The sequence below is a fragment of the Xenopus laevis genome, chromosome 1L, assembly GCF_017654675.1.
Source record: "Xenopus laevis strain J_2021 chromosome 1L, Xenopus_laevis_v10.1, whole genome shotgun sequence".
Lineage (NCBI taxonomy): Eukaryota > Metazoa > Chordata > Amphibia > Anura > Pipidae > Xenopus > Xenopus laevis.
In genome coordinates, this window is record NC_054371.1 from 23,577,833 (window position 1) to 23,599,765 (window position 21,933).

Genomic DNA, 21,933 nt, shown 5'->3' on the forward strand with positions numbered 1-21,933 from the left:
CAAATGTATTATTGAAATACTCCCAAAAGTGTGCACTCCATTAAACAAGGTTACATGCCTGGGTGCAGGTGTCTGAAGACTATAAAACATCATATTACACCGCACTCACAGGACTTTGGTGATGAACAAAGAAATATATGTTTATTGAACCGCCGAAATGTATGAGGAGCATAAGAATGCTGTGGTCTCCCCAATCTATGTTTCCTCTACTATAGGTACACAAGATCCAGCTGTTTTTACTACACTGGAGTTAATATACTCGTGCCAGAATAAATCAAATATTCCCAAAATCCACGCTGTAGTGTTCTATGATATCGTATTGTCACATTCTAGTTTCAGATACTGGACAGGTTTGACTCGGTTGCCTGTGTCAGTTTTCCTAGACCCAAACTTGTCTGCTAACTTGAATATTTGCATGGAATATACATGCTGAATGAAAATGTACGTGTGTTGGAAACACTCATCGTCATCATATTCAACTGCTTTTTTTTTTTTGAGCAATGCTGTTCTCTATAATTTATGTGTCCCCCATGTTTACTGGAGGAAGGGTGTTATTTTTGTCCTCTGCTTATGTGACTTGCAGGCTACTCTTCCTTCTCTTACCAACCCACCATCTCTAAGTCCGATCCGGCGCAAAGGAAAGGAAAGAGATACGGCCGAGCAAACTGCTGTTCCATTAAGCCCAAAGAAGTCTGGTGAAGGAATGCCAGGTAAGACTTATCCCTACATTGCTGACACTGACATTCTAATAGTTACCATTTAATAGCCAGCTCAGTTGTCAAGGCAGCAGCTGTTGGCACTCCAGAACAGTAAATGACAAGTTTTTGATTGCTAATTGCTCGTACTGATCAACCTCACATCACTTCCAATTCAAGTGTAAAGGAAGAGATCAAGATACCTTTTGATAACTATCACAAATAGCATTGAGTAAAACACTACATGCCATGACCGTAAGTGTTGAACGTATCACATGGTTTGTATGGAGTGTGATTCGGCAGTCCCATATTAAAGTGAAAGTTAACCATATATATGATTTTTTTTTTTTTTTTTTTAAAGATTAATTTTTATTGAATTTTACAACTTAAAGAAGATAGAGGGAAGAGAAGCTAGATAGAAAAGGAAAAGAAGGGGGAAGGGGGGGAAGTATGGCTGTAAATTGATGTTCATTGGTTAGTTGATGTGGCTGGCGACTCCATATACTTTCAAATTTCTTTGGGCATATATATGATTTTAATATGATTTCTGACACAGTGATGGTGTGAATAATGGGAATACCTGTATTTGATTGCCTGTTATTGATGATGCTTCAGTATTACATGTGCACAAATCTCAAGTAACATACATAGTAACTAAGGTTACTAAATCCACTCTTTCGGATTCAGCCAAGCCCCCGAATCCTTTGTGAAATATTCGGCCGTATACCCATCCGAATCCTAATTTGCATATGCAAATTATGGGTGGGAAGGAGAAAACATTTTTTATTTCCTTGTTTTCTGACAAAAACTCACACGATTTCCCTCCCTTCGCCTAATTTTAATATGCAAATTCGGATTCAGTTCAGCCGGGCAGAAGGATTAGTCTGAACCCGAATCCTGCTAAAAAAGCCTGAATCCCGAACCGAATCATGGATTCAGTGCATCCCTATTACTAAGACAACCTTTTATGTCTTAGGGAGGAACTCCACGGGTGATTTCAGCATGATCTGAGGCGCTGCGCAAAAACGCAGGCGTCAAGTTGGATGCAACGGAAATAAGCTAAGAGATGAAATGTCGGATGAAGTCACAGGGTTCATTCGGCGCGACAGACACAGCGTGCATCGCGTCGGACGAACTCTTCGACACCATTCAACATTCCTTTTGCTTACCTTATTTCCGTTGCATCTGACTTGTCGCCTGCGTTTGGATCGTGGCGAAATCGGCCGTAGAGTTTTTGTCGAGTTCAAATAAAATCATTATAAAACCCTAAATGAAACCTTTCTTCTGGCTGATCCAGAGAAAGGCAACACCCCATCTGAATCCTCTGAAACATCCTTCCTGACTAATGGACTAGTCCCTGGATCACCTTTGTATTACTCTAATAAATCGGGTATTTTGGAACTTGCTTAAAAGGCATCCAACATTTCTTCAAGCTATCTAATGTATCTGCCAGTACAACCACTTCAGGGACAGAATTCCACAACTCACAGCTCTCACTGTACAAAGTTCTTTTTTGTGATGTGTCACTGTAACTTTTACTATTGTATAAATAGCTGTATTTAAGACAGTTTGCAATTGGTTTTCATTATACTTTTATTTTATGGTTTATGAAATATTTACATGTTTTGTTTTGCCGCTTTCAGGCTTGCAGTTTAAAGTGTTGCAGATTAATTAATGATGCTTTGAAAAAAAAATAGAAGATGAATGGTAGAGATCCTGAAATAAAAAATAAGAACAATAAACCTGAAGCTTCAAAGTTAATTTGTTTGCGAGCCCCCGCCATCCCCAACAACTAAGCATTTCAACTGAAAATGCCAGAATAGGAAAATTGAAAAGTTGTTTTGACAAGTCCATCTAGGACTTACTAAAGGTTAACTTCCCCTGTAATTTGATGAGTTCCTTTAATATTTGTACTAGTTGTAATAATTCTTATTGGAAGCAAAACCAGCCTATTGGGTTTATTTAATGTTTACATGATTTTCTAGTAGATTTATGGTATGAAGATCCAAATTACAGAAAGATCCACTATCGGGAAATCCCTAGATCCCAAGCATTTGGATAACAGGTCCCATACCTGTACCAATAGTTGAAGTTTTTTTTTTAATTCATCTCGTTTTTTCTTTTAAATTATATTTAAGCTTCCCGACAAACAGAGGCTTCAGGTACTGCACAGACAAGCAAATCCCTTGGGAGTTTCTACCATCTTCCTTCATATCTCAAATTATATGATGTGTTGAAAGCTACATATGCCAACTATAAGGTATGTTGCTTCGGAATTCTCGGAATGAATATGATCTCAGATGATAATAATGCAATGCAAGTGTTCGGTAGCGGGTGTCTGCTGGAGTCGCTGAGTTTTTTTGCCATTATATTTTTATCTGAAACTAAGTTTGAAAATAAAATTTTGTTAGGAAGGTATTTTAGTTCATAGAGGTCAGTACAATAGGTGCATGATCATAAATTGTTCATTGTTTGGGTTTTATTGAGCCCACTCTGCCATTATATCAGAATATCTAACGGAATGTTTTCTTTGGCAACACCAGGTGACATTAGATCTGCAAAATAATAATGAGAAGTTTGGGGGTTTTCTGCGCTCGGCTCTGGATGTCCTATCCCAAATCTTGGAGCTTGCCACCCTCACAGATATTGGGAAGGTGAGTTAGTGGAGTCACCTCTGAGGAAATGTATGGCTTTTATTATGGGCAGCTTTGTTGCATTTTAGCTATAGTTTGGAACACTGAGAATTAAGCTTGATTTCCATTGATCAATATAAAACTGTTTGTTTTACCTGTTTTATAGCCCCTTGGTGCCTCGAAAATAGATGTTGCCGATTACTACTTCTCCATGAAACCATCCATGTTCCATTTGCAGGCAGGCAATTCTGAATACATTAGTAGCCAGCATCTGCAAACCACAGTACTTTACTTCCATGGGACAGTGCATATTCCTTTTACTTACCTGTATATATCTCAACATACCTTAACCTCTATTTAATACAGATAATGTGCACTCTGGGCACTGTATGTAATTTCCAGACTGCACTTACCACAGTAGGTGGTACTCTGAGCATGTATCAATCAGCTTCTAGGAAAGAAGGTGTTGCTCTAGGGATTCCAAACATGTCTCAAATGACTAAAAAAAATATGACCCTAGCAACCACGCATTGATTTGAATAAGAGACTGGAATATGAATAGGAGAGGGACTGTATAGTAAGATGTGTAATAAAAAGTAGCAAAAACAAAACATTTGTAGCCTTACAGAGCATTTGTTTTTAAGATGGGGTCAGTGACCCCATCTAAAAGCTGGAAAGAGTCAGAAGAAAAAGGTGAATCAGTAAAAAACTATATATAAAAAAAAAAGAAATAATGAAGACCATTAAAAACATTGCTTAACATTGACCATTCTATAGCATACTAAAAGTTTACTTTAAGGTGAACCACCCCTTTAAAGGAATTGTTTAGTGTAAAAATAAAAACTGGGTAAATAGACTGTGCAAAATAAGAAATGTTTCTAATATAGTTAGTAAGCCAAAAATGTAATGTATAAAGGCTGGAGTGATTTGATGTGTAACAGAACACTACTTCCTGCTTTTCAGCTCTCTTGGTTTGAACTGACTGGTTACCCTGGTTACCAGGCAGTGACCAATCAGCGACTTGAGGGGGTCCACATGGGTCATATCTGTTGCTTTTGAATCTGAGCTGAATGCTGAGGATCAATTACAAACTCATTGAACAGAAATGTGCCATGTGACTCCCCTTCAAGTCACTGACTAACTCAGAGTTAGAGAGCTGAAAAGCAGGAAGTTGGATTCTGGCTGTTTTATTAGACATCCAGTCACTCCAGCCTTTATACATTACATTTTTGCCTAACTAACTATATTAGAAACATTGTTTATTTTGCACAGCCTATCCATTTACCCAGTTTTTATTTTCACACTGAACTGTTCCTTTAAAGTGGACCTGTCACCCAGACATAATTTATTAAATTCATAGCTGTTCTAAACTCATTTAAAAATCTCAGCTGTGAGTCAAATATTGTCTGCCCCTCCTCTATGCCTTAGGCAATTACTTTCACTTTCCATTCAGCACTTCCTACATGTCACTGCTCTCCCCACATTCCCCAGTCTCTTCACCATTTAATTGTGTAGCCAGGACATGGGGATGGACATCAGGTCCCCCATTCTGGTGCACAAACAAGATTCTGAGATGATACAAGGCTTGTCTTAATAACAGTGTCCACAAAATGGCTCCTGCCTGCTTGTTATAATTATGAATTCCCAGACTGAAGGAAACAAGATTCAAATCATTTATACAGTGTAATTAAAGTTCATTTTGCTTGACTAACATGATAAAATAGGATTTGAAATTATTTTTTGGGGTGATGGGTCCCCTTTAAGGCCTAATACTAATATGTCTGGAATTTCTGAATGTTACTGCTTTAAATTTGCAACTTACCGTACTAGGTACCTCCTTCAGTGTTGTTTAATAATAGGGGGACCACAAATGTTACAACACAGGGAGGTAGTTATTCTATCTCATTCTGCCACCACAGTGAATGAGATCAGTTCAGTTGCACTGGGTTATTGCTATGGCGCGTAATTCCTGTGGTGGCAGTTAATTATCGCCCTGTAGTGAGTATGGAGCATGTAAACGAAGTTAGTGATTTACTCAACAGCTGTTATGTTGGGTAATCACTGTTAATACAATAGGCCAGATTCTGATTTTATAGCCTGTGGCACATGCTTGATCTCCCTCTGTGCTGTGATTGACAGATGGTGGAGGCAGGCAGTTTCCTTGCAGAGGAGATGTACCAGCTGAAAAATGTTATTCATGCAATAAGCCTAGGCAATCTGCTCCAGTTTAGTGTATCTCCAGTGGCAAAGCTATTTTACCATCATTTGTAGTTAATCCCTGGGTGCCTCGCTGGGCATCACCACATACAATATCTACGGAATAGAGAGACAAATACAACTACTAGTGATCCTATAGGTAATAGCAGAATCACACTCAAGGGAAGTACTTGTCTTTGGAGACAAACACTCTCTCCAGGCATTACCTTCCCCTGTAGTGTTATTTGGACCCTAGCAACTAGACTGCTGGAAACGCACATCGGAAAGCTGCTGAATAAAAAGCTAAATGACTCAAAACCACAAATAATAAAAAATGAAAACCAATTGCAGATTGTCTCAGAATATCACTCTCTACATCATACTAAAATCTAACTCAAAGGTGAACAACCCCTTTAAGGGCATATAGGTTCCTTTTTACCGTCTCCTGGAAGAAAAATAATTTATCTTTAATTTCCAAATGTTTCTCTTTTGGTAGTGTGTTGAAGAAATACTGGGATATCTGAAGTCCTGCTTCAGCCGGGAGCCAGTAATGGCGACTGTTTGTGTCCAGCAAGTAAGTTTTAAGACCTCAAGTTTTGTATTTCTTCTACCCCAGTATTTTGTACATAACTTGTTACTTAAACCTCCAACCCTTTTTTTTTTTCTTTAAAAAAGCTGCTGAAAACACTTTTTGGAACCAACTTGGCTTCTCAGTTTGAGGCATTGTCCTTAAACCCTAGTAAAAGTCAAGGAAAAGCTCAGCGTCTGGGCTCATCCAACCTTCGCCCAGGACTGTACCATTACTGCTTCATGGCGCCGTACACCCATTTCACCCAGGCACTGGCAGATGCAAGTCTAAGAAACATGGTGCAGGCCGACCAAGAACAGGATACATCAGGGTGGGTGCCTTCTATTTATTTTTGTGTTCTTAATTTGTATCATTATAGTATTTATTCCCTGATCTCTGTTTACATTTTTAAGCTTCACTGCCCAGTTGATTCCTATGTATGCAGATGATTTGTATCAAGTCACCCAATTTTACTGTAACACACAACAACAATAGTTTCGGCACTCCAAAATAACTTTTAGTTATGCTTAGCTCATATTTGCACACCTTTGTAAAGGTGGCCATAGATGTAGAGATCCTCTCGTTTGACAACCTCTCCAAACAAGCGGATCTCTCCCCGATATGCCCACCTTGATGTGGACGCTATTGGGCAGATCCGATCATGGGCCCTAGGGTTTGGATCACAACGTTGAGCATACGGGTGGTCGGATCGAGGACCACATCAACAAACCAATGCGTTCCTTGATTCAACTGGAGTTTTTAACCTGCCCACTTTTGGCTGACTTTTGGTTTGATATTGATCGGGGAAGCCCGTTGGAGGGCCCCATACACTGGGCAATAAGATGCTGAATAATCTGTCGGCATATTATATCATCCGGTGTATGGGGATCTTAACACAGTCGGGGTGTATTCAGTAGCATAGGGTAAATGTGTATTTAATAATGTGCTAAGAAAAGCTGTGAGTAACTGCCACTGATTCTCAACATCTCTTTCTTACAGGTGGTTTGATGTCCTTCAGAAAGTTTCTTCTCAGCTAAAAAATAGCATCAGCAACGTCACTAAGCATCGAGCAGACAAGGTATTAAGATACCTAGGAAAGGTTTTAGTACAGTACATTGACAATTGCTAAAATTGAAATTATTTTTGACAAATACACAAGTGGTGCATTAGATCTGGGGAAGTGACCAGCAGGACAGGACACTGCACTGTGATAGTTACTGTAATTGCTTCTGTTGCACCTTTAAACTATAGCAGTTTGAAAAAGCTCCCGCACAAGCGAGTGAAACGCGTGTCAGGCGCTGCTATTTTTAAATCTATTAGGCAGGGAGACGGTCCATTTAGCTTTTGGTCGGTGAACGGGTGGAGGGGTTAACGTGGTCGGGTCTTGTGCCGCAAAGAGGCTAAATCCACATCGGCCGAGGCCTAGAAACTTCCCTTAACAGTACTTGGTGGTAGGCGCAAACTAAGGGAACTATGCGGATGTAATCCGGGGTGCTGAATTGATAGCACATTAAGAGAATGGTGCGGGTAGAACACGCAATGTATAATCCAAAGCACATTTAGGGCACTGTGTGGGTGAAATCCACAGTGCTTTATCATAAGTACAATAACGGTACTGTGCGGGTGGGACCAGCGGTGCTGAATTCAAAGCACACTAAGGGAACTGTGCTGGTGGAATCCACAATGCTGAAATTAAAGCATATCAAGGGAACCGTGCAGGTGGAATCAGCGGTGCTGAAATTTAAGCACATGTGAGGCTAATAATATTTGTGAGGGGGAGCCGATTTTTAGATCCCCTAGGATCAATGCTAACACTCTCACCCAGTCCATGTTAGGGTGCATTTTCTCAGTACTCAGGAATATGTACGGATGTTGATTTCCATCCCTATAACACTGACATCGCCACAACCGCACGACTTAACCGAACATTACTTAGATGGAAATTGTGATAACTGAGACCACTAATCCAACTACAATTTAACTCTTCGTATTCCGTTTACCAGCTTATGACCTTTGAGTCAGGACAGCTTCTCTCTCCTAATCTCTTTTTTAATTTATTATTTTTGGCATTTTATTTTAAATGATTATAAGTAAAGGTAAAGTTTTATCTTAATTTCATGTTGGGAAGTCAGATCGACAGTGGGAGGGTGCAAACTTATGGGCCATGCTTTCTCTCTTTTGACTTATGTAAACTATAGCAATCATACAAGATGAGAAATCGCTCGGTGTGGCATAATCTGCATACAGTGCACAGTGTTGTAGTCCCATTCACTGCCCAGGCAACACAAAGGAGAGAAGAGCAACTTGAGAGCTGCTGGTGCCAGTGGCAAACGTTTTCATTAGCTCACCAATAACCACATGGGGTCTGTCTCAGACCTATAGCACGGGGAGATGTATCCTACCACAGAGAAATGGCAGGCACAGATCTCACAGGCAGGCAAAGTAAAAGAACTGCAAACTTTATATAAGCAAACCTAGAAATACATCATCATGGGACACAGGCACCACAAGGTTGAAGATCCTACAGCTGTAGAATGGACACTGCACTGAATTCATATTTTTTGGGTTAGGCCAAATCCTGAACCTTTCACACAGGATTTGAGAGAATCCAGAATCAGAACCCTAATTTCAATATTTGTGCACCCATTTTCCTTGCCACACTCTCCATATATAATAGTCATGTCAAATGTTCATCTCGTCTTGGAGTTTGAATTCAGTTTGCTAAGGTTTAGCTGACTTCTGCTGAAAAGGCTCATAATCTTGGATTTGGTGCATGTACAATAAAAGTGCCTATGTTATTAAAAGTCTGTGTTATGCAGTAGCGTTCCTATTTCTTTCAGAATGCGATCCATAATCACATCCGTCTGTTCGAGCCTTTAGTTATTAAAGCTCTGAAGCAGTATACAACAACCACATCAGTTCAGCTTCAAAGACAAGTTCTAGATCTTTTGGCACAACTGGTTCAGCTTCGTGTCAACTATTGCCTCCTTGACTCTGACCAGGTACATTCCGAGTCCGTTATTTGTGTTTTTGTGTTCTCTATTTTAAAGGGTAACTATCGTGAAAATTAAAATTTAATATAAGCCTCAGCGTACTGAGATGAGAAGTTTTCTAAAAGTAATCAATTAAAAATTCTGCACCCTTTCTGAAATAATCAAGTTCATCTTCACTATTCCTCTCTCAGCATCTGTTTCTCTTCATTTTCTCTTCATGCAGCAGTTGGGTGTCAGATATTCATTGACAGTTAGATCCAATATATCTTATAAGGGGGCTCCTTTTGCCTAGAAGATGTATTAGAGGTCACTCTATTAAACTCACCAGAAATCATGTCTCTCTACATGTAGGATTTGTGCAAAAGGCAGTTATTTTGTTAGATTTTGTTTGTACTGGAATCAGTTATTTGAGTGAGCTCTAATATATCTGCTAGGATAGGAAGTCCCCCCTATAAGATATATTGGATCTAACTGTCAATAAATATCTGACACCCAACTCCTGCATGAAGACAGAATGAAGAGAAATAGATGCGAGAGGATTAGTGAACATAAACGTGATTATTTCAGAAACGGTACAGAACTTTTAATTGATTACATTTAGAAAACCTCTCCTCTCCGTATGCTGAAGCTTATATTAAATTTTCATTCTCATGATATTTAATTGGTTGTATTTAGAAAGTTTCTTTCAGTATGATGGAGCTTATATTACATTTTCATTTTCGCGATAGTTCCCCTTTAACAGAGCTATGATTGTTATCAATCGGTTAAAATGTTTTTGCCAAAGACGGATTTATAAGAATTACGTTTATTAATCTCTGCCTTGTATGGTCTATCCATGGACCCAAGAGGAATATTGTAAGTGTCAAGTTTGGGTGAATAACCAGTACTAGTCCTCCAATCCAAAACTTCTATGGACTGATCTTTGGCTTTGCACTCCCTTCCAGACATAATGTTGCTGCTTCTTTTCAGTTTTGCTAAGAATATTGCACTTTTTGTATCATTAATGTGGGTATTCTAACAGATAATATAAAAGGTAATATGGTCTTTCAACTGTTGTTAAACTAAAATTGGACACAATTACATCGCTTTATATGAGAAATGCATGAATTTCACTTTGGGATTTTCTTCTTTCCTGCAGGTGTTCATTGGATTTGTGTTAAAGCAGTTTGAATATATTGAAGTGGGCCAGTTCAGGTAAACAACCAAAACTCACTAGAGAACCTAACCCCCAGCCAACTGTAATATCATCCACTTACAATTTAAAAATAAAATACAGTTTATTAATCTATATCATAATATACCAGCACAATTAAAAAAAACCCCAACCCATAAAAAAAAATGGCACTGCAGATTTACTTTGAGGGGCCCCTATATAACTCAATGTTTGTTGAAATAATAAATGCGTCCATGTTGTTATGATATTCCTGATATCAACAAATAACTCCACAAATAACAAATATCCATCCCGATTTAGTTATTGAGGTATGCTGTTATAAGTTATACACCTTGTAATCCAAAATCAGTTCAGGTAACTTTCTTCATTTGAGTTACAGTAGAACCTTTTCTGTTGATGTATTATTTATTATATATTTTATTCATTCCGCAGAGAATCGGAAGCCATAATCCCCAATGTTTTCTTCTTCTTGGTACTTTTGTCATATGAGCGTTACCACTCCAAGCAAATCATTGGGATTCCCAAAATCATCCAGCTGTGTGATGGCATCATGGCCAGTGGCCGGAAAGCAGTAACGCATGGTAAATTTAGACTTTTTCAGATATGACTCTGTTTCTAGGCCTCACAGCATTTGTGGGGCATATACACTAATATCTCGAAACAGTGACAGGTTGATGTCAACTTGTGACTTCCTGTAAGTTATTACAGACTGTAAAAACCCCATCCGGTGAGGGCTATTGTGGATTGGGGTTTAAACTTTAATTTAAAGGAGAAGGAAGGAAAGGCTAAAATGAAGTAAGCTTTATCCGAAAGGTCTATATAAATACACCAGTAAACCCTCAAAGTAATGCTGCTCTGAGTCCTCTTCCAAAAGAAACACAGCATTTCTTTCCTTCTATTGTGTACACATGGGCTTCTGTATCAGACTTCCTGTTTTCAGCTTAAACCTCCAGGGCTAGGGCTTGAGCATGCTCAGTTTGCTCCTCTCCCCCTCCCTGCTGTAATCTGAGCCCAGAGCTATGAGTGAGCAGGGAGAGACACAGGCAGCAAGTTATGTCACCGCAAGCTAATATGGCAGCTGCTATCCTAAACAAACAGAGAGCTTCTAGAGCTATTTATTCAGGTATGGTAAAGCATTCTAAAGAATAAAAATAGTGCTATAGCTTGCACTATTGTCAATAAACTGCTTCAGTAGCTTTCCTTCTACTTTAAGGGTGTTGTTTTAGAAACAGTAGTTGAATTTTTTCACCCCAACCCACAGTTGGGTAGGGGGTGAGAATCTTGATCACAAAGACTTAGATTTTTTACCAAAAGACTGAAAACATGCTGTGTAAAGGAGGCCGCAGACAGTGCCACATACAAGGGTTGATATAAGGAGTTGAATCAAGAGCCATACCGTGACTGGGGGCAGATTTTTTCTTAGCAACCAGGGCTTTACTTGCCTAAATGTTTGCATTAGGGCCCATGAGCATATAAGTATGCATTTTCTCATATAGTTGCAAATAACAGAGAAATGAGTTCATGTGTATCCTGTTCCATTTCCAGCTATTCCTGCTCTTCAGCCGATCGTCCATGATTTGTTTGTACTGAGGGGAGCAAACAAAGCAGATGCTGGGAAAGAGCTTGAAACCCAGAAGGAGGTGGTAGTGTCAATGCTTCTGAGGCTTATTCAGTACCATCAGGTAATCAAGTGCTTCTCTCTCTGTCCGTTTTAATTTGCTTTCCAAGTCCAACCTCTGTCCTTTCAACAGTATTCCTGTAAGCCTTCGAGTACAGCTTCTCAAAATGTGTTGTGTCTGCTTCTGAAATTGCCACTAATTAAAATGTGTGCAATTTTGAATCCCAGGTGCTGGAAATGTTCATCTTGGTGCTGCAGCAGTGCCACAAAGAGAACGAAGACAAATGGAAAAGGCTGTCGCGGCAGATTGCAGATGTCATTCTACCAATGCTGTCGAAGCAGCAGGTAAGAACAGAACGATCAACGTGATTTCCCATGTGAAACATTTTTCGTCATTTACAGTCACATCTGTGCAAGTGCAGATTGTCACATCGGTGAAAAGCAATTTCATTAATAAACGTGACTACTGTAGAAATTAAATTTTACTGTTGGTCTGCGTAAATCAAAGAACTTTTAAAAGTTTCATTTAATGCATCTATTATAATTCCCTTTTGCTTTGAGTGTTTTATCCAAAGTTGACATGGGAAACATTATAACCAGCATATAGTCAATGGGGTGGGCATCAAAACCAGGACTAGAGAGAAGGAATGCAATATAAACAGCAGTGAACTCTGCAACTTCCTATTATGTGGAACAAAGTTCATGAGAGCAACTTATTTCCCTTCCCCCCAAATTACAGTCTCTGATTGTGAAGAAAACAATAGTGATTTGGATGAAACTTTCAAAGACACCAATAAAATATTCAGATAATTGTCAAGTGTGACTAAAGTGGCAGATGTGCAATGTATGTCACCTTGGATGACAATTTTGAAGGCCTCCAGTCATATTGGATTGCATTAAAAGATAAGGAAAGGCTAAAATTAAGTAAGGTTTATCAGAAAGGTCTATATATATATATATATATATATATATATATATAACACTGCATTTCTTTCCTTTCCTGCTCTGAGTCCTCTGTCAAAAGAAACACCACATTTCTTTCCTTCTATTGTGTACACATGGGCTTCTGTATCAGACTTCCTGTTTTCAGCTTAAACCTCCAGGGCTAGGGCTTGAGCATGCTCAGTTTGCTCCTTTTCCCCCCTCCCTCCTCCCCTCCCTGCTGTAATCTGAGCCCAGAGCTATGAGTGAGCAGGCAGAGACTCAGGTAGGAAGGTATGTCACACCAAGCTAATATGGCAGCTGCTATCCTAAACAAACACAGAGAGCTTCTAGAGATGTTAACTCAGGTATGGTAAAGCATTCTGCAGAATAAATATAGTAATATAGATTGCACTATTGTGGTTAATCTATTGGCAATAAACTGCTTCTGTAGCTTTTCTTCTCCTTTAAGGCTATGGGCACACAGGCTGATGTCAGTGGCTGTTGTCAGCCAATTATTTTTACAGGCTGAGAGAAGCAGATCTGCTCAGTGCCCCTGCTCCATTTATTTGAATTCAATCAGCCTGTGTGCGGTCACACATTGACCTCAGCTTCAGCTCTGCTGTGTATGACCGCACACAAGCTGATGGAATTCAAATCAGTGGAGCAGGGGCACTGAGCAGATCTGCTTCTCTCAGCCTGTAAAAATAATTGGCTGACAACCGCCACTGACATCAGCCTGTGTGAATACAGCGTTAGTCTAAAATCCATATGCGGACGTTGCTTTTTAGCAGGTGGCTGGTGCACCGGTAAATTAAATACCAAGGGGGTTACTTGTTAAAGTCGGAATGCCAAAAAACCCCCAAAAAACTATGTAATTCAAACTTTTAGTGGGAAAAGAAAGCACAAATTATTCAGGATTTATTATACTCAGAGGATGGAAAAAGTCAGAATCCAAAAATTTAGCATCTCAGACTTGCCGAGGTTGCAAATAAGTCAATGGGAGAAGTCCTGAAGATATCTTTATCTGCGCTGGGTTTCGTGCACTGATCCGAAGATTTTGTGGTTTTCGGGCAAAAATCTGAATAAAATCGTCGTTTTCGGGTGGAAAATCAAGAAAATTTTTACGGTTTGTATTTTTGCGGGTTTTTTCCCACACAGATTTTTTTCGGGAAAATGTATTGATAAAAAAGGGGGAAAAAACCGTGCGTATTTGGAAAGAGTATTTTTCAGAAAATAAATTAATTTCGGACTTTGATAAATGGGCCTCCCCGTGTCGCCACAGCTCCTCATCATTATGGTCATCAATGCAATGGAGATTGGCGTCACATCCAGTAAGTGTGGTGAAGGGACTGTGCTCCCTGTAGTAATTCAGCACCCGCAGCACAACCAAAAGTGCACAAAGCATTTTCCTTGACTTCATGGCAACATTGAAGTGTTGTTAAAAGTGTCTTTAAAGGGCACCAATCATGACCAAAATCATTTACTAAGTAAATACACTATGTGAAAGTTCAAGAAATCCGATTTTTAAAACAGTTAGAATTGTTTGTATAATGTAAATGATCAGCTCACTATTCCTTCTGCAAGATCTCCCCTATCTCCACTGCAATTCTAGCTGAGGCAGCCATCTTGGATTTCACTGGCTCCTCCTACCTATATCTTCCCAGCCAACTGTAGCTCTGAAATCTCGCACATGCTCAGTTGAAATTCCTTGTTTGCTTATCAACCCTTCTAAGCTATTTTCAAATCAGCCAAACCTGTGTGTTAGCTGCTGTACAGTAGTGCTGCCACCTGCTGGAAGTTAGCAGGTGGCAGCACTTCTAGTGGATACTTCTAGTGGAGGAGTTTACTAAAACAAGGCATTCTGGGTAGAATACTCAAAGCAGTGTTACAATCTGAGCATGCTCCTGAAATTTGCACATTAGAGTCTCTGTTAGAGTCTCAATATGGCCTCCCTCAGTGAAAGAACCCATTTGACAAAGTAAGGGATTTCTTTAAAACCTGCAGTTTTTTCAAAAAACTATATATGTAGTTTGATTAAACGTGTTTAGCTTGTACTGGTCAGATTGTTAATATGTGTTTGATTTTGGCTGTGATAGGTGCCCTTTAAAGTCTTTTTTGCAGTGTAGGTTTAATCAGAGTAGTCAACAAAACAACTAAGTTTTCACTGCTAAACATTATTGACTAATTTTCCTTGTGTCTTTCAGATGCTTATAGACTCACATGAAGCTCTCGGCGTTATAAATACTTTATTCGAAACGTTGGCTCCTTCAGCTCTTCGGCCAGTAGACATGCTGTTAAGAAGTATGTTTGTCGTACCCTGCACTATGGTAAGGATTAAATGTTTGCTCTCTCATTAATACACTTATGTTTTGTGTAAACCAATCAGGTCAGTGGTACAAAGGGAGATTGTGAGTCTTTTTGCTATTTCCAGCTTGGCAGTCGTGAAGTAATAAATTGGTTTCAGGGCCAATATTCGAACTTATGATGCTCCATTGCAGTTACAAGTAGAACCCCCATTTTACGTTTTTCAGGGGACCAGAAAAATGGTGTAACATCCAGGAAAATGTAAAATCAAGAAATGTATTCTGCATAATATATAGGTGGGACCACAAAACAACAATGTAAAATTAGGGAAAACTTAAAATCAGGGGATGTAAAATTGAGGTTTCATTGTACTTGGCTGTTTTAACCAGGGCTCGGGATTATTATCCCACTATCAGCTCAGACCCCCTGGGGTTTGGGCTCTGCCAACTAATGTTTTCTAAAACTTGACTATATTAATATATTCATCTGTATTTCCGTATATAAATGGTATAGGCAAAAGAGCCAATGAAAAAACCAGTAGCTCCTGTTCATTACTGTACCGTTATGAGACCTCTTATCCAGAATGCTCGGGATTTGTGGTTTTCTGGATAATGGATCTTCATACCTTAAGTCTACTAGAAAATCATGTAAACATTACATAAACCCAATAGGCTGGTTTTGCCTCCAATAAGGATTAATTATATCTTAGTTGGAATCAAGTACAAGCTACTGTTTTATTATGACAGGAAAAAAATTTAATAATTTTTAAAAATTTGGATTATTTGGATAAAATGGAGTCTATGGGAGACATTCCATTATTCAGAGCTTTGTGGATACCAGGTTTCTGGATAACCGATCCCATACCTGGATAGAAAGTATAGGAACTTTGGTTCTTTGCAAATACCAGTTGGTAGTGCAAATTAGCCCTGATTTGCTTCTGTAATTAGGACATAGAAGTGGACCTATAGACATACCAACAGGTAGTGCAACTTACTTACTTATTATTACAGGAATAGGATCCCTTATCCGGAAACCCGATATCCAGAAAGCTCAGAATTACGGAATGGCTGTCTCCCATAGACTCCATTTTATCTAAATAATCCAAATTTTTAAAAATGATTTCCTTTTTCTCTGTAATAATAAAACAGTAGCTTGTACTTGATCCCAACTATGTAATTAATCCTTATTGGAAGCAAAACCAGCCTATTGGGTTTATTTAATGTTTACATGAATTTCTAGTAGACATAAGGCATAAAGACCCAAATTATGGAAAGATCCGTCATCCGGAGAACCCCAGGTCCCGAGTATTCTGGATAACAGGTCCCATACCTGTACTAGATATAGAAGATGTAGGCAAACTTTGGAACTCCTGTTGCAATTACAAATGACAGGGCAGTCTTGAAGTTTCAGTTCTTTAATCATTGGTCATTGATCACACAACTGCAATAAAGAAAAAAAGTGTAATCATATTGATATAAGGACTAATCCATTATGTAGTATTAAGAATTCCTCAAAAGCTGCCAGGAATAAATAGCATTTACTTTTTTAAAAGTGGGAACCTTTGCTGATAGGAAAAGGGAAATACGTTTCTGAATAATAATAATAATAAGCAGGGGTAAATAGAAGCTTCTTCCAAATATCTATGGTTGATACAGGCAACTGTTGTTTACCTTTACGTTTACTTTTACCATGTTATTGAATGTCTTATTCTTAGCAACTTTTTAATTGGTATTCTTTTTTTTTAGTTTTTAAATGATTTATGTTTTTCTTCTGCCTTTTTCCACCTTTCAAATGGAGGTCACTTACTTCCATCAGGCAAAAAAAACCCCTTCCCCCAAAAAACCAACCTTGCTTTTTATTATCTTTTTATTCAGGTTCTTCTGTTCGTATTATAGTCTCTCGTTCAGATTACTGCCTGGTTGCTATGGTAAACTGGCCCTAACAACCAGAGAGCTGTTAAAATTCCAAACTGGAGAGTCCCTGAGCAAACACCTAAATATTTAAAAAAAAAAAAAAAGCATAAAACGAGTTGCAAATAGCCTTAGAATGTGGATGTCTACATTATACTAAAAATAAATGTAAAGATGAACCACCCTTTTAAATGTTGTACTATAATTTCCTGAACCCTCGCGGGGTTTTTGCCCGCCGATGGGATTATGTGATATGAGTTGTAGTTCAGCAACCTCTGGAGGGGCTATAGTTTCCCAGTCATGGCCATTTGTTATAAGTTTTCTGCCCATTTCCTTAGTTCCCCCAAAACCAATGTCTCACAGATAAATAGCTGCACCTTTATCTCTTTCAGGCGTCGGTGAGCACCGTCCAGCTGTGGATATCGGGGATCCTGGCTATTCTCAGAGTTCTCATCTCTCAGTCCACCGAGGATATTGTTCTATCTCGTATACAGGAGCTCTCATTGTCGCCGAAGCTTATCTGCTGTCAGAATATTCTGAAGCTAAGGGAAGGGGATAATCCTTTATCTGCACAAGTCTATCCTGAGCAGGGTGACAATAAGCCTCCCCCTGAGGAAACCTTCTCCCGGTATGTTGCTTATATGTCATTCCACTGTGCAACACATTTGACTTTCCTCTTGCCTTGGCATAAAGTAATGCTGACACTGGCAAAGCCAGGCAGAAACACGGCTGCTTAAAGGAAAACTATACCCCCAAAAATGAATACTTAAGATAGCAGTTTATATCATATCAAGTGACATATTAAAGAATCTTACCAAACTGTATATTTAAGTAAATATTGTCCTTTTACATCTCTTGCCTTGAACCACCATTTTGTGTTGGTCTGTGTGCTGCCTCAGAGATCACCTGACCAGAAATACTTCAACTCTAACTGTAACAGGAAGAAGTGAGGAAGCAAAAGACACAACTATGTCTGTTAATTGGCTCATGAGACCAAACATGTTTGGTTTGTTTGTGCGCACCATGAATTCAAGGATCCCAGGGGGCGGCCCTTATTTTTTAAAATGGCAGTTTTCTATTTAGGATTACCCAATGGCACATACTTCTAGAAAAGTATATTATTATGAAAATGGTTCATTTACATGAAGCAGGGTTTTACATATGAGCTGTTTTATGTAATATCTTTTTATACAGAGCTACATTGTTCGGGGGTATAGTTTTCCTTTAATGAAAAGCTATAAACATCAGGTTACAGATATGATAATCTACTGCCTGCAGATACTAAGGGAACCCAGCAGGAAACTGCCATTTCTCTGCACACAGGCTTTTTCCTTTATGCAGGTAAATTGCCTTCTGGTATAATTATGCACATCCACAGCCTGCTGGTGTAAATCCGTATACAGGGAAACCAGTCTCTTGAGCAATTTTATACATAACTGGATGTAGAAGCCTCTGTAATAAAATGGAAACCACATCTGAACTGTAGTACTTGGTATAGAAAACATTTTTAACAAACGCATTTTTAAAGAAGGAATGAAGGTTAAAACACTGGGGGTGCAAATATATATGAGCCCCACAGTAAGTTAAATCACTTACCTTGTGACCCGAGCTAGTGTTGAACTTTTATATAATAAAAATAGTTGCACTGGCCTAGGGTACTTTCTTTATGCACACAATTCCACCATGTTGGATCTCATTCTCTAAGTATCCCCTGAGCCCTTTGGGCAGGGTTATGCATAGTAGAATACTTTTGGTGGATCTGCTGTACTGCACATGCACCTGCCCAGGGGGCGCAGGGGATCCAAGGAATGAAGTCCCGGGGTAGAGCGTTAGCAATTAGAATTAGGGGGTGTCTAACAATTTGGCACCCCAAATGATTACCTTTATTTTCCTTTAAAGGAGAAGGAAAGCTACCAAAGCAGTTTATTGCCAATAGATTAACCACAATAGCACAATCTATAAGACTATATTTATTCTGTAGAATACTTTACCATACCTGAGTTAACATCTCTAGAAGCTCTCTCTGTTTGTTTCGGATAGCAGCTACCATATTAGCTTAGTGTGACATCACTGAGCCCATGAATAAGTGCCCAAGTGGGTGTGAAACGCGTAGGGCGGATGGAGATGCAAATGATACATTTTTTAACTTTGTACAAATAAAATATATACTTTTTAACTAATTTTCTCTGGTCCTGTGGATCCATTTGAGTGCCGGTTGGCCCTGCTTCTTCTTCATACCTGTGACATCACTTCCTGCCTGAGTCTCTTCCTGCTCACTCATAGCTCTGGGCTCAGATTACAGCAGAGAAGGGAGGGGGAGAGGAGCAAACTGAGCATGCTCAAGCCCTAGCCCTGGAGGTTTAAGCTGAAAACAGGAAGTCTGATACAGAAGCCCATGAGTACACAATAGAAGGAATGAAATACTGTGTTTCTTTTGGCAGAGGACTCAGAGCAGCATTACTTTGAGGGTTTACTGGTGTATTTATATAGACCTCTCTGATAAAGCTTACTTAGTTTTAGCCTTTCCTTCTGCTTTAACCTATAACATTCAGTACAACTCAAAACTAGTTGCCGATTTCTTGCTGTAGTTTACTGCAAGGAACTCTCCATAAAACAGAATTTTCCACATAATAATAAAAGTGCAAAAAAGGTATTAAAGAAGGATCAAAAATCACTTTATTTATGAGTGCACTACATTCTACTTGATGTTTCTTAAATTACTAGGCTTTTTTAGACCTGTGCAGTTGTGTTGACCTCTTAACTATAAATTTCAGGTTCCTGCTTCAAATGGTGGGGATCCTTTTGGAGGACATTGTGACAAAGGAGCTGAAGGTGGATCTGAGGGAGCAGCAGCACACCTTCTATTGCCAACAGCTGGGCACCTTACTCATGTGCTTGATTCACATCTTCAAATCAGGTAATGAATGCTTTGCTACCTGTGGGTTTCACTAAGGGTGCACCTCCACACACATTTCAGAATTCTGCATCCCACGGTAGGATGATCAGGCAAGTTTATGAACTGCCTTGTCATGTTTTGTCCACAAGTTGGCTCAGATGATCTGCAGATTGAGGTATAATTGTTTTTTGTATGCCCCAGTCTTTAGCCATTTCTACAAGATTCCTATTTACTATATATATATATATATATATATATATATATACTGTGTGTTACCCGTCTGGTACCTGTTGTTCTAATCTCGGCAGAGCTATCATTATCATAATTATCATTAGTCAGGATTTTATGGACCAGGTCACTTAGGGCAGAACTCCACTGGTGATTCCCCTGCCATTTCGGCGGATCCGACGCGGTGCGCCATAACGCAGGCGTCAAATCGGACGGAAATGAGGCAAGCAATAGCAATGTCGGAAGTTGTCGCAGCGTTCATACGACACGACTGTTCTGCTACATACAATGCTGCTCCAACATCTGTACCCAGGCGGTTGAACACTTCACACATCCATTCATGCAACTCTCACAAGAGAGAGTTGCACGAATGGAGTTGCATGACACATTGGATAATCCTATCACAGTAACTACACAGAATCAACACCTCTGTGAATTTCTTCCGATGTCACCTCTTTGAAGAGTTACAATGTGCCATTGTAATTGGATTAGTGGAAGAGTTTATATGCCGAGAACTTGCCACACCAGTCAGTTGAAGTGAAGAAGCTGCTCGGATGAGTAGTGAAACGTCTTCATTGATTACTCAGCAAGTCCAGTTGTTTTTAGATTAACCTATACTAGATCCTGAACAATATATTCATGTATAAGTTAATGTTTGTTCACTGCAAGCAATTTCACTCTGTTACAGGGACATTCCGGCGCATCACAAATGCAGCAACAAGGCTTTTCAAAGGAGAGGGTAATAATGGCAACTTCTACACCTTAGAGAGCCTGAACAACCTTGTGGAATCTATATTTCCTACTCATCCATCCCTTGTGCTGCTTTGGTGCCAGTTCCTGCTCCTTATCGACTATACTAACTACAGCTGGTGGTCTGAAGTCCACCTAACTCCCAAGTAAGCCACAGTCTGATCTGAATTGTTACTCCAAGTCCTGTTTAATTGTGATCTGAATGTCTTAGATTCAAGCCCCCCCCAGCTTCTTTTTAGGAAAGTATTGTTCAGCCATAGTTTCATGAATACGTAGAATTTCAAATTTATGTTCACCCCAAATCTTCTACAAATAAAATCTAACCCTAACAAACCTGCCTCTCCAACCACCTCTCCTGGGCGCACCCTGTTGGGTGGGGGGGGGGCAGCTCCACAATTTGGGAACCACTTTATTCAGTAATGAATAAAGGACCAATATATACAAATGCTTAAAGGAGAACTAAACCTTAAAAATGAATGTGCCTAAAAAATGCCGTATTTTTTATAATGAGCTTATTGCACCAGCCTAAGGTTTTAAGTTTGTCAATAGCAGCAATGATCCAGGACTTCAAACTTGTCACAGGGGGGTCACCATCTTGGAAAGTGTCTGTGACACTCACATGCTCAGTGGGCTCTGAGCAGCTGTTGAGAAGCTAAACTTAGGGCTTGTCACTAATTATCCAGCAGAAAATGAGCTTCCCCTGTAATATAAGCTGATGCTACAGGTCTGATTATTAAATTCTGATGCTAATTGCACTGGTTTCTGTGCTGCCATGTAGTAATTATCTGTATTAATTACTAATCAGCCTTATATTGTGACATTTCTATTCTATGTGTACTGTATATTGTGAGTGGCTCCCTAAGCTCAGTAAGTGACAGCAGCACAGAGCATGTGCAGTGAATCAGCAGAAAAGAAGATGGGGAGCTACTGGGGCATCTTTGTAGTCACAGATCTTTACTGCTAAAGGGCTGTGGTTTACTGCTAAAGGCCTGTGTACATAATATACAGCATTTCTAGCTACTTCTTTAGTTAGGCTTTACTTCT

General features: G+C 39.3%; 1 protein-coding gene across 15 annotated transcripts in view; it reads left to right on the plus strand.

Moving 5' to 3' along the window:
• htt.L (huntingtin L homeolog) overlaps window positions 1–21,933 on the plus strand; it is a 132,459-nt gene that overhangs the window by 64,631 nt on the left and 45,895 nt on the right. For all 15 annotated transcript variants that reach the window (XM_041587681.1, XM_041587693.1, XM_041587704.1 and 12 more), the window contains 15 exons: window positions 584–710; window positions 2,834–2,955; window positions 3,239–3,349; window positions 6,021–6,098; window positions 6,200–6,423; window positions 7,092–7,170; window positions 8,933–9,094; window positions 10,224–10,279; window positions 10,692–10,840; window positions 11,805–11,941; window positions 12,106–12,222; window positions 15,006–15,128; window positions 17,408–17,643; window positions 19,790–19,932; window positions 20,828–21,035. In XM_041587681.1, the coding sequence (XP_041443615.1) occupies window positions 584–710; window positions 2,834–2,955; window positions 3,239–3,349; window positions 6,021–6,098; window positions 6,200–6,423; window positions 7,092–7,170; window positions 8,933–9,094; window positions 10,224–10,279; window positions 10,692–10,840; window positions 11,805–11,941; window positions 12,106–12,222; window positions 15,006–15,128; window positions 17,408–17,643; window positions 19,790–19,932; window positions 20,828–21,035 (2,072 nt within the window). The remainder of the gene's footprint in view (window positions 1–583; window positions 711–2,833; window positions 2,956–3,238; window positions 3,350–6,020; window positions 6,099–6,199; window positions 6,424–7,091; window positions 7,171–8,932; window positions 9,095–10,223; window positions 10,280–10,691; window positions 10,841–11,804; window positions 11,942–12,105; window positions 12,223–15,005; window positions 15,129–17,407; window positions 17,644–19,789; window positions 19,933–20,827; window positions 21,036–21,933) is intronic.